At 45.1% G+C, this 12,822-nt stretch overlaps 1 protein-coding gene across 1 annotated transcript in view; it reads right to left on the reverse strand.

Moving 5' to 3' along the window:
• Positions 1-3,241: 3,241 nt before the first annotated feature.
• cdyl (chromodomain protein, Y-like) overlaps positions 3,242-12,822 on the reverse strand; it is a 277,192-nt gene continuing 267,611 nt past the window's right edge. The window contains exons 6-7 of the mRNA XM_070880370.1: positions 5,818-5,961; positions 3,242-4,922 (exon numbers count right to left, since the gene is read on the reverse strand). Coding sequence (XP_070736471.1) covers positions 4,764-4,922; positions 5,818-5,961 — 303 coding nt within the window. The 3' untranslated portion in view covers positions 3,242-4,763. The remainder of the gene's footprint in view (positions 4,923-5,817; positions 5,962-12,822) is intronic.

The following is a 12,822-nucleotide window of genomic DNA, read 5'->3' on the forward strand; positions in this document are numbered from 1 at the left end:
TGGGGCTCTACTCATTGGAATTCAGAAGAATGAGAGGTGATCTTATCGAAACGTATAAGATTATGAGAGGGCTTGACAAGGTGGATACAGAGAGAATGTTTCCACTGATAGGGGAGACTAGAACTAGAGGGCATAATCTTAGAATGAGGAGCCCATTTAAAACTGAGATGAGGAGAAATTTCTTCTCTGAGGGTTGTGGATCTGTGGAATTCGCTACCTCAGAGAGCTGTGGAAGCTGGGACATTGAATAAATTTAAGACAGAAATAGACAGTTTCTTAAATGATAAGGGAATAAGGGATTATGGAGAGCGGACAGGGAAGTGGACCTGAGTCCATGATCGGATCAGCCATGATCGGATTAAATAAGATAGATTGGCTAATGATACTTAAGGGGTTGACTGTGGATGGGCAATGGCAGACATTTAGAGACCGCATGGATGAATTACAACAATTGTACATTTCTGTCTGGCGTAAAAATAAAAAAGGGAAGGTGGCTCAACCGTGGCTATCTAGGGAAATCAGGGATAGTATTAAAGCCAAGGAAATGGCATACAAATTGGCCAGAAATAGCAGCGAACCTGGGGACTGGGAGAAATTTAGAACTCAGCAGAGGAGGACAAAGGGTTTGATTAGGGCAGGGAAAATGGAGTACGAGAAGAAGCTTGCAGGGAACATTAAGGCGGATTGCAAAAGTTTCTATAGGTATGTAAAGAGAAAAAGGTTAGTAAAGACAAACGTAGGTCCCCTGCAGTCAGAATCAAGGGAAGTCATAACGGTGAACAAAGAAATGGCAGACCAATTGAACAAGTACTTTTGTTCAGTATTCACTAAGGAGGACACAAACAACCTTCCGGATATAAAAGTGGTCAGAGGGTCTAGTAAGGAGGAGGAACTGAGGGAAATCTTTATTAGTCGGGAAATTGTGTTGGGGAAATTGATGGGATTGAAGGCCGATAAATCCCCAGGGCCTGATGGACTGCATCCCAGAGTACTCAAGGAGGTGGCCTTGGAAATAGCGGATGCATTGACAGTCATTTTCCAACATTCCATTGACTCTGGATCAGTTCCTATCGAGTGGAGGGTAGCCAATGTAACCCTACTTTTTAAAAAAGGAGGGAGAGAGAAAGCAGGGAATTATAGACCGGTCAGCCTGACCTCAGTAGTGGGTAAAATGATGGAATCAATTATTAAGGATGTCATAGCAGCGCATTTGGAAAATGGTGACATGATAGGTCCAAGTCAGCATGGATTTGTGAAAGGGAGATCATGCTTGACAAATCTTCTGGAATTTTTTGAGGATGTTTCCAATAAAGTGGACAAAGGAGTACCAGTTGATGTGGTATATTTGGACTTTCAGAAGGCTTTCGACAAGGTCCCACACAGGAGATTAATGTGCAAAGTTAAAGCACATGGGATTGGGGGTAGTGTGCTGACGTGGATTGAGAACTGGTTGTCAGACAGGAAGCAAAGAGTAGGAGTAAATGGGTACTTTTCGGAATGGCAGGCAGTGACTAGTGGGGTACCGCAGGGTTCTGTGCTGGGGCCCCAGTTGTTTACATTGTACATTAATGATTTAGACGAGGGGATTAAATGTAGTATCTCCAAATTTGCGGATGACACTAAGTTGGGTGGCAGTGTGAGCTGCGAGGAGGATGCTATGAGGCTGCAGAATGACTTGGATAGGTTAGTTGAGTGGGCAAATGCGTGGCAGATGAAGTATAATGTGGATAAATGTGAGGTTATCCACTTTGGTGGTAAAAACAGAGAGACAGACTATTATCTGAATGGTGACAGATTAGGAAAAGGGAAGGTGCAACGAGACCTGGGTGTCATGGTACATCAGTCATTGAAGGTTGGCATGCAGGTACAGCAGGCGGTTAAGAAAGCAAATGGCATGTTGGCCTTCATAGCGAGGGGATTTGAGTACAGGGGCAGGGAGGTGTTGCTACAGTTGTACAGGGCCTTGGTGAGGGCACACCTGGAGTATTGTGTACAGTTTTGGTCTCCTAACTTGAGGAAGGATATTGAGGGAGTGCAGCGAAGATTCACCAGACTGATCTATCAAGAAAGACTGGATCAACTGGGCTTGTATTCACTGGAGTTCAGAAGAGTGAGAGGGGACCTCATAGAAACGTTTAAAATTCTGACGGGTTTGGACAGGTTGGATGCAGGAAGAATGTTCCCAATGTTGGGGAAGTCCAGAACCAGGGTTCACAGTCTAAGGATAAGGGGTAAGCCATTTAGGACCGAGATAAGGAGAAACTTCTTCACCCAGAGAGTGGTGAACCTGTGGAATTCTCTAGCACAGAAAGTAGTTGAGTCCAATTCACTAAATATATTCAAAAGGGAGTTAGATGAAGTCCTTACTACTCGGGGGATCAAGGGGTATGGCGTGAAAGCAGGAAGTGGGTACTGAAGTTTCATGTTCAGCCATGAACTCATTGAATGGCGGTGCAGGCTAGAAGGGCTGAATGGCCTGCTCCTGCACCTATTTTCTATGTTTCTATGTTTCTAAATGGCTGAGCAGGCTCGAGGGGCCGTATGGTCTTCTCTTGCTCCTATTTCTTATGTTCTTATTAACTTAGATCCTGTCCTCATTGAGAATAGCTTGCATTTCACAATAAATGCAGTTGTTTTACTGTAATCAAATATTTAAGTCCCAATGCCAAAATACATTTAAATATTTGAATACATACTGGAGTAGACTTTAGATAATGCAATCAAAATATAAATCTAAAACTTTAATGACAGAATTTAATTATAGCCAATTTCGAAGATTTTCTTCGGCATGAATTGTATATTTCTACATATTTCTATTTCCCTCAAGGGAAAATTACAACGAACTATTTAAATTAATAAATTTTAAGTTAAAGTCATGGATTGATGAAATAAAAAATGAAAACATTATTTCCAACATATGAGCATGTTCAGTGATTAAAATAAAAACTAATACCTCTACACAAAGGGAACAACTGCTACTGTGTCCATATGTGTGGACCACGTATTTGCTGAAACTGTCTTCTGAAAGTTTTAATTTCCCCAAAGCTGGACAGTTGTAAAATGTGGTAGAGCAGGAAAGTTTAGTGTTCCCATTATCTGACAATTTGCTAACCTCATTTGTTGAAAGCTGTTATTTACAATTAGTAATACGTGTACACATGCATGTAGGTAGGGACAGAATAGGCCACAGGCTTGATAAGCACACAAAGTGTTACAATTCAGCTGCACTTTTGAATATGAAATATTAGTTTATTTACCCAGATCTTTTCACAGCTCATTTTAATTATTAACCTATAAAACTTTACAGATTGTACAGTTTATAATATAGTTTAAACTACTGAACAAAAGTAGGTCCCACAGATGCAAAAATACTGTACCAATCCAAAGTAAAGGCAGATTTACACAATGTACAGCTCTCCACTGGCAAGGGGAGGTGATCATTTCTAAGTACAAACAAATAAACTGTACAAAAATAAGATTTAATCTCCATTCATACATTCAGAGAAGATTGCAAATGCAGATATCTATATCCAGTGAGACATCTGCAAACAGGAATTAGTAACCACTCCTAAAAGGAATGCACAATATTATTTACATGGGGCACTGTTAAGAACACCGCATAGTGTATCATAAAATAAGTTGACACAAGAATCACCTACTTTTAAAGGTAGTTTTTGGAAGGAGTTTTGTTTTGAATAGTGTGCCAAAACAATTCTTTTAACTTATTAAATTAAGAAAATGTTTCTAAAGTGGTACTAAAACCATAGAACCATAGTTATGAATACATAAAGCATTTTTGGTGTAATATATCAATTTAACCGGCAAAGAAAACACAAGCTCTTTCTATAATTTATCGCTTTCACCCAGAAACAGAAGTATATATTTGTAGTTGATTCAAAAAAAGGATAAAAACCTACACTTTAAAAACACTAAAACTAATCTTTAACTTATGATGTTTTCTTTATATAAGATTCACAAAGAATCACTAATACTGCAAGGCAAGTTTTTCTTAAAGAGCCAGTGGTTTCTTCATGCTTATTGGATACTAATATACTAATATGTTCTGGAACTGGGTCAAACATTTACCACACACCTCCTGAGCACATTTAACATGTACACATAGACTGTTCAAAGGGATATGTATAGACTTAAGGATTTATGTTAGACACTGGATCCACTGTCAGAAGTTAGACTTGTCTTTTGTTCTTTTTTGTCGTTGAGGTATTTGTAATCCTCTCCCCAAACCATACACCTATGACCTTTCAGGTTTTTTTGTGAGTGTTTATTTTTGAATTTAAACCAGCCTTATGTACTCTCTGGCAGTGAGAAGGAGGCTGGTTATTATTACCCGTTTTGATTTCCTCCCCATCTTTTAAACTGAGTGTTTTTCCAAATTTTCCTGTCACAAACACACAACATAATGCATTTGGATTTGGAAAGCACAGTAACGCACAGTGCAGTAATCGCAAAGGGCAAAAGCTACTGGATAAGCAATGACAACTGAAATGTTTGGTAGTGCACACCAATCATTAACCGCTTGTAGCTTTCTTTTCTGTCGTCAGTTTGAATGATGAAAAAACAGTACTAGACGAGATCTTCAGCTTCCATTGTCCAGCCTTTGCTCCTCAGCTTCTGAGTAGATGCGACTCGAGAATTTGTCTTTCTATCGTTTCTCCCATCCCTCTATTTTTTAAAATGAGGGCACTTGTAAGCCAACAGGGACTACCCAGTAGGAAAGAATTTTCCAATGACAAAGCACGCATTCAGAACTCATCAATTTTCTTCTGTAGGTATTTCAGCATAGAGTCCATCCCCTGAGAAGAGCTCCAGATTTTCCTCAGAACATCAGTTTCATTTTCATTGGTCTGCTCCAAATCCCCCCTCATGGCATTTCTGACAAGAGCTTTGGATTCTTCAAGTACCTAGATGATGCAAACAGACTCTTTTCAATACCATTTTATTGTCAAATGTACAACGAGGCTTAGGGAGTCTGTGACTCAGCTAGCTGCAACATACTATGCAACTCTGGTGTCAATCCAGAACAATGTAATGAAAGTCTCTCATCAGTAGGGCAATCGCCCATGGTTTAGTAAAACAAATTTGAGTTTGCAGCTATAATAGCATCAAAAGAGAGACTCAGATGACCGAGTCTGAAATCGCATGGAACAAGGGAATCCAGTAGGCCAAGTGAGTCACACCAAGAAAGGCTGTGTATTCATAGTTCAGGTCATTCTACCAAACAAAATGATTAGTTTCTATTAGTATAGTTAGTCAATTCTTGGTTCAGTTGCAAGATTGAGCCTTTTAAAGAAGCAGGTTCCATCTTGGTAATATCCCACTCCCCCTATCCTCTCAGTTGGAGGAGATTGCAAATTACTGAGTGTCCATAAGTGGTGGAAAATAAGGAAGAAAAATAGAACTGGTTTGTTTTGGGCAAGATGCATACCAATTAATTAATGATCAATGACAAAAAAATGTTCCACTATTGCCTGCTTTTACAATGGATTCTGCTCTCCCTGAAATCTATACATTATGTATATATAAAAATGTGAATGGGTGGAACTATTACTGATTGCATGCAAAACTAACATTCAACTGATAAATACCACTTAGTTAGCAGAAACATTCTTCTTCTACACATCAGCAAACTTTTATTATATATTACACACACATACACAATTGTTAAATATACACTATTTACTGTCGCCCTTTAAAAAAAATGTATAAATCTTCAAGAACCATGAATTCTAAAGTAAAATGCTGCATTTTACTGACTGTAAGAGATCTGCATACTGAAAGTTACAGTTCCTGACTTACAAGGGAATTACATGCGACTAGTTCCTTAATGCGGACCATAACCTCCTGACTGAATGTTCCAGGCCAGAAAACCTGCGATACCAATCCTTTTGCACATGCTTCCTGTGCAGTCAGCTTTCGGCCACTGAACAGCATTTCATTCGCCTGTAAAAAAACAAAAACTTAGCAGAAATGGAAAAAAAAAATCCCAACTAACATTGCCTGAATGAACTATTTATGTACAAGATTTTTCCCGCCTGCTTTACTCCATATTAGCCTTTCACAGCAAAACAATCTTATTTAGCCATGATAACTCAAAATGTGGTCAGATCTATGGATGCCATCAATACAGGAAGGAAGGGAGTCTTTTTTGTCACACTGGTAAAATTGGCTTCTTAGCTAATGTCATTTTTTTAAATAAAAAGGATAATATACATCAGTGAGTTTCCTTCTTTTTCATAGGACACCAAGATACAGAACTGGGAGTAAATCTGCTTTAACTCAATCACAAAAATGAATCCAACTGATCTACATATGAACATGCAAGAAAACACCAAGCCCATCATCACACCTTATCCATTAGATAATGCAATTTAGTGAACCACCCTGCCCAAACGCATCAAATTATCCATTTACAAACTATTTTATACTAGTTCCTTGTAAGTAGCATAGAAAGTGGCAGCTTTTATCACTTGGATTCACACCCTCGGTACCAGAGCTGAAAGGACAGAATTCCAGTGACTTCAGTTCCTAAAAAGGGGCTAGATTTTGAAAAAATTCTCAGTGAATTTCATTTGGGGGTGAGGGAGGTTAAAGGGGTAATATGCATTATAATACAATAAAACTTTAATTTGTTTAACATCTCATCACATTGACACTTCTCAAAGTGCTTCACACAATCAATTACTTTTGAAATTCAATGACTGCTATGCTATGCTATGAAAATTATATAAATAAATATACAAGATTTAGTAACAGCAGGTTCAACTGTCATCTTTTCTTAAATGACGATCTGCCTCACAACCTACGGGTGACAGTTCAAAACCAGAGGCTTATATTTTAGTGTTAAATCGGTTAATTATCCTCCTGAAAATGATTTCCAAAATGAGAGAGTTAAATCCAATAGAACGGAGAGTCAATGTTACGGTTCAGGCATGATGCACGCAGCTGTTTCCCGTTTGGTGCAGGGAGGGAGCATTGCATGGCGGCCACATTACTAATGGGTCACCTCCATGCAAAGCGCACCGTAGATGCAGCCAATGGTGCCTGTCAACTTCTTCCCGCATAAAACAGTTGTACACATATATAGTTAAAGTATTTTATTTATTCCTTCCAATGCCATTTACTAATTAAACTGGATGATCTCTGATGATGAATATTTTACTTTATTTTAGACCCGAGGGAAGTATTTCACTTTACATTTTGACAAAAATAAGTTACTGAAATGCTAGAAGCTCGAAGTGATAGGACACAGAGGAATCCGTCAATAATCGCCTCTATTGAAATGTTCAACAACAGTAACTTCCATTTATGTAGTCTTTAATGAAGGAAGTCATCTGAAGCTGCGCAATCAGATAAAAATTGACACCAAGCCAAAGAAGGAAATAGTGGGAGGGGTGACTAAAAGCTTGATCAAAGAGGTAGGTTTTAAGGAGGATAGAAAGGTAGAGACCTTTGATGAGGGTATTCCAGAACTTGGGGCCTTGTCAGCTGAAGGCACAGTTGCCAATAATGGGGTGAAGGAAGTAGGGTTGCGCAAGGCCCGTGTTAAAACGCAGAGTTCTCGGAGGGTTGTAGGGCTGGAAAAGGTTACAGAGATAGGGAGGGGCAAGGCCATGAAGGGATTTGAATACGATGATGAAAATTTTAAAATGGAGGCGTTAGTGGACTGGGAACCAATATAGGTCAGTGAGCACAGGGGCGATGGGTGAACAGGACTTGGTGCAGGTTAGGATATGGGCAAGAGAGTTGCAGGATGGAGGGTGGGAGCCAGCCAGGAGATAATTGGAATAGTAGAGTCTGGAAGTGACAAATGCATGGATGAGAGTTTCAGCAGTGGATGGGATGAGGCAGGAAGGAGACAGGTGACGTTATGGAAGTGGAAATAAGCAGTCTTTTTGATAGAGGTGATATGGGGTCAGAAGCTCAGCTTGGGATCAAATGGGACGCTGAGGTTGTGAACTGTCTGATTCAGCCTGGGACAGTGGTCAGGTAAGGAGACAGAATCAGTAATGAGGGAATGGAATTTGTGAGTGGGAGGGGATGGGGGTGAGGACAATCGCTTCACTCTTTCCAATGTTTAACTGGAGGAAACAGGCCTTTCCAGGACTGGATGTCAGAAAAGCAGGCTGACAACACAGAGGCAGTGGAAGAGCTGAGAGAAGTAGGAGATTATTGAATTAGGTGTTGTCAGCATACACGTGCAGCCTGACGTAATGTCTCTGGATGTTGTCATCGAGTAGTAGTATGTAGATGAGGAATGAGGGGGCCAAGGATAGATCCTCAGGGGACGCCAAAGTTAATGGCGCAGGGCATGAAGAGAAGCCATTGCTGGAGATTCTATGGCTATGATTGGATAGATAAGATTATAACCAAGTGAGAACAGTTCCATTCAGCTGGACAATGGACAAAAGGCATTGGAGCAGGTCGTGTGGGTGACAGTGTCAAAGGCCGCAGAGATGTTGAGGAGGAAGAGAAGGGATCGTGCTCCATGTTCACAGGATGTCATTCGTGACTGATTAGGGCTATTTCACGGTTGTGGCAGGGATGGAAACCTGATTGGAGAGGTTCAAGCATGGAATTGCAGGAAAATTAGAAATGGATTTAGAACATGTTCAAAGGCTTTGGAGTAGAAAGGGAGGTGGAGATCGGACGGAAGATTCCAAGGACAGAAGACTCAATAGAATCATAGAATAGAATCACAGAATGGTTACAGCACAGAAGGAGGCCATTCGGCTCTCTGCAAGAGCACTTCAGTTAGTTCCACTCCCCTGCCCTTTCCCTGTAGCCCTGCAATTTATTTTCCTTCAGGTACTTATCCAATTCTCTTTTGAAAGCCACGACTGAATCTGCCTCAACCATTCTTTCAGGCAGTGCATTCTAAATCATAACCAGTTACTGCAGAAAAAAGTTTTCCCTCATGTCGCCTTTGGCTCTTCTGCCAATCACCTTAAATCTGTGTTCTCTGGTTCTCGACCCTTCTGCCAATGGTCCATCTACTCTGTCTAGACCCCTCATAATTTTGAGCACCTCTATCAAATCTCCTCTCAACTTTCTCTGCTCCAAGGAGAACAACCCCAGCTTCTCCAGTCTATCCACGTAATTGAAGTTCCTCATCCCATTTGCCATTGCATGGAGTATAATTCCTGTGCCATCTCAAATTAGTCCGTCATCCCTGGAACCATTCTTGTAAATCTTTTCTGCACCCTCTCCAAGGCCTTCACATCTCTCCAGAATTGGACACAATACTCCAGATGAGGCTGAACCAGTGTTTTATAAAGGTTCATCATAACTTCCTTGCTTTTGTACTCTATGCCTCTATTTATGAAGCCCAGGATCCCATAAGCTTTTTGAACCACTTTCTCAACCTGCCCTGCCACCTTAAAAAATTGGTGCACACATACCCGCCAAGGTCTTTCTGTTCAAGCATCTCTTTTAGAATTGTACTCTTGAGTTTATATTGCCTCTCCTTGTTCTTCATCAAAATGCATCACTTTTCTGCATTAAATTTAATCTGCCACGTATCTGCCCATTCCACCAGCCTGTTTATGTCCTCTTGAAGTCTATCACTATCCTCCTCACTGTTCACTATACTTCCAAGTTTTGAGTCATCTGCAAATTTTGAAATTGTGCCTTGTACACCCAAGTCCAAGTCATTAATATATATCAAGATATATGTTAATGGGTGGGTCAAGGATGGGTTTTTGAAAAGGGGAGTGATGACAGCAACTTTGAAAATGAGGGGGAAGTACCCAAGAGGGAACCAGTTATAATGTCAGCTAGCATGGGGGAAGGGTGCAGGAAGGGAAGTTGGGTAGTCAGCAGTTTAGTGGGCATAGGGTAGAGAGACGGAGGTAGGTTTCATGGCCAAGATGAGCTCGGAGAGGGCACGAGGTGCGATAGGAGAGAAACGAGAGCAGAATATAAGTTCAGGGATAGAGTGGGGGGTGGGGGGGGAACGACTTGTGTCTTGGTGGACAAGGGGCCAGGAAATGCAGCAGATTCAGCTGAACAGTTGGTAATGGAGAAAATGGAGAAAAGAAGTTGGGATTATCTTTACATTCCAGGATGATCCTGGAATAGTGAACAGTTTTGGCAGATGAGAGCAGGGTACAGTAATGCTTCATGTGGTCTAGCCAGAACTAGCAACGAAAGCTACCCCTTGGATTTGAGGGAGAGGATGGGAGCCATACGATGGGAGGGTGGGGAGAAGATGGGAGGGTGGGGAGAAGATGGGAGGGTGGGGAGAAGATGGGAGGGTGGGGAGAAGATGGGAGGGTGGGGAGAAGATGGGAGGGTGGGGAGAAGATGGGAGGGTGGGGAGAAGATGGGAGGGTGGGGAGAAGATGGGAGGGTGGGGAGAAGATGGGAGGGTGGGGAGAAGATGGGAGGGTGGGGAGAAGATGGGAGGGTGGGGAGAAGATGGGAGGGTGGGGAGAAGATGGGAGGGTGGGGAGAAGATGGGAGGGTGGGGAGAAGATGGGAGGGTGGGGAGAAGATGGGAGGGTGGGGAGAAGATGGGAGGGTGGGGAGAAGATGGGAGGGTGGGGAGAAGATGGGAGGGTGGGGAGAAGATGGGAGGGTGGGGAGAAGATGGGAGGGTGAGGGAGAAGATGGGAGGGTGAGGGAGAAGATGGGAGGGTGAGGGAGAAGATGGGAGGGTGAGGGGGGGTGGGAAGATGGGAGGGTGAGGGGGGTGGGAAGATGGGAGGGTGAGAGGGGGTGGGAAGATGGAGGTGAGGGGGGGAGGGGGGGGTGGGAAGATGGGAGGGTGAGGGGGGGGTAGGAAGATGGAGGGGGGGAAGATGGGAGGGTGGGGGGGGATGGGGAAGATGGGAGGAGGGGAGGGGGAAGATGGGAGGGTGGGGGGAGATGAAGATGGGAGGGTGGGGGGGGGGGACCCAGGTGGGAAGGGGGAAGATGGGAGGGTGGGGGAAGATGGGAGGGTGGGGGGGGGGGGAAGATGGGAGGGTGGGGGGGGGGGAAGATGGGAGGGTGGTGGGGGAAGATGGGAGGGTGGTGGGGGAAGATGGGAGGGTGGTGGGGGAAGATGGGAGGGTGGGGGGGGGGAAGATGGGAGGGTGGGGGGGAAGATGGGAGGGTGGGGGGGGAAGATGGGAGGGTGGGGGGGGGAGATGGGAGGGTGGGGGGTGGGGGAGATGGGAGGGTGGGGGGGGGAGATGGGAGGGTGGGGGGGGGAAGATGGGAGGGTGGGGGGGGAAGATGGGAGGGTGGGGGGGAAGATGGGAGGTGGGGGGGGGAAGATGGGAGGGTGGGGGGGGGGGGAAGATGGGAGGGTGGGGGGGGGAGATGGGAGGGTGGGGGGGGAGATGGGAGGGTGGGGGGGAGATGGGAGGGTGGGGGGGAGATGGGAGGGTGGGGGGGAAGATGGGAGGTGGGGGGGGAAGATGGGAGGTGGGGGGGGGGAGATGTGAGGTGGGGGGGGGGAGATGGGAGGTGGGGGGGGGAGATGGGAGGTGTGGGGGGAGGAGATGGGAGGTATGGGGGGAGGAGATGGGAGGGTGGGGGGAGGAGATGGGAGGTTGGGGGGGGGGTGATGGGAGGGTGGGGGGGGGAGGGGAGATGGGAGGGGTGGGGGGGGGGGGGGGAGGGGAGATGGGAGGGTGGGGGGGGAGGGGAGATGGGAGGGTGGGGGGGGGAGGGGAGATGGGAGGGTGGGGGGGGAGGGGAGATGGGAGGGTGGGGGGGGGGAGGGGAGATGGGAGGGTGGGGTGGGGGGGAGATGGGAGGGTGGGGTGGGGGGGGGGGAGATGGGAGGGAGGGGGGTGGGAAGAGGGGAGGATGGGGGGGATAATGGGAGGGGGGGGTGGAGAGATGGGAGGGTGTGGTGGGGAAGATGGGAGGAGAGGGGGGGGGGGAGGAGTGGAGGAGTAGGGGAGAGAAGAAACAGAAAATAGGTGCAGGAGTCGGCCATTCGGCCCTTTGAGCCTGCACCACCATTCAATAAGATCATTCACCTCAGAACCCTTTCCTGTTTTCTCTCCATACCCCTTGATCCCTTTAGCCGTAAGGGCCATATCTAACTCGCTCTTGAATATATCCAACGAACTGGCATCAACAACTCTGCGGTAGAGAATTCCACAGGTTAACCACTCTGAGTGAAGAAGTTTCTCCTCATCTCGGTCCTAAATGGCTTACCCCTTATCCTTAGACTGCGTCCCCTGGTTCTGGACTTCCCCAACATCAGTAACATTCTTCCTGCATCGAACCTGTCCAGTCCCTTCAGTATTTTATATGTTTCTATGAGATCCCCTCTCATTCTTCTAAACCCCAGTGAATACAGGCCCAGTCGATCCAGTCTCTCCTCATATGTCAGTCCTGCCATCCCGGGAATCAGTCTGGTGAACCTTCGCTGCACTCCCTCAATAGCAAGAACGTCCTTCCTCAGATTAGGAGACCAAAACTGAACACAATATTCCAGGTGAGGCCTCACTAAGGCCCTGTACAACTGCAGTAAGATCTCCCTGCTCCTATACTCAAATCCCCTAGCTATGAAGGCCAACATGCCATTTGCCTTCTTCACCGCCTGCTGTACCTGCATGGTAACTTTCAATGACTGATGTACCATGTCACCCAGGTCTCGTTGCACCTCCCCTTTTCCTAATCTGCCACCATTCAGATAATATTCTGCCCTCGTGTTTTTGCCACCAAAGTGGATAACCTCACATTTATCCACATTATACTGCATCTGCCATGCATTTGCCCACTCACCTAACCTGTCCAAGTCACCCTGCAGCCTCTTAGCATCCTCCTCGGAGCTCACACCGCCACCCAGTTTAGTGTCAA

Source organism: Pristiophorus japonicus, chromosome 5 (genome assembly GCF_044704955.1).
Source record: "Pristiophorus japonicus isolate sPriJap1 chromosome 5, sPriJap1.hap1, whole genome shotgun sequence".
NCBI classification, from domain to species: domain Eukaryota; kingdom Metazoa; phylum Chordata; class Chondrichthyes; family Pristiophoridae; genus Pristiophorus; species Pristiophorus japonicus.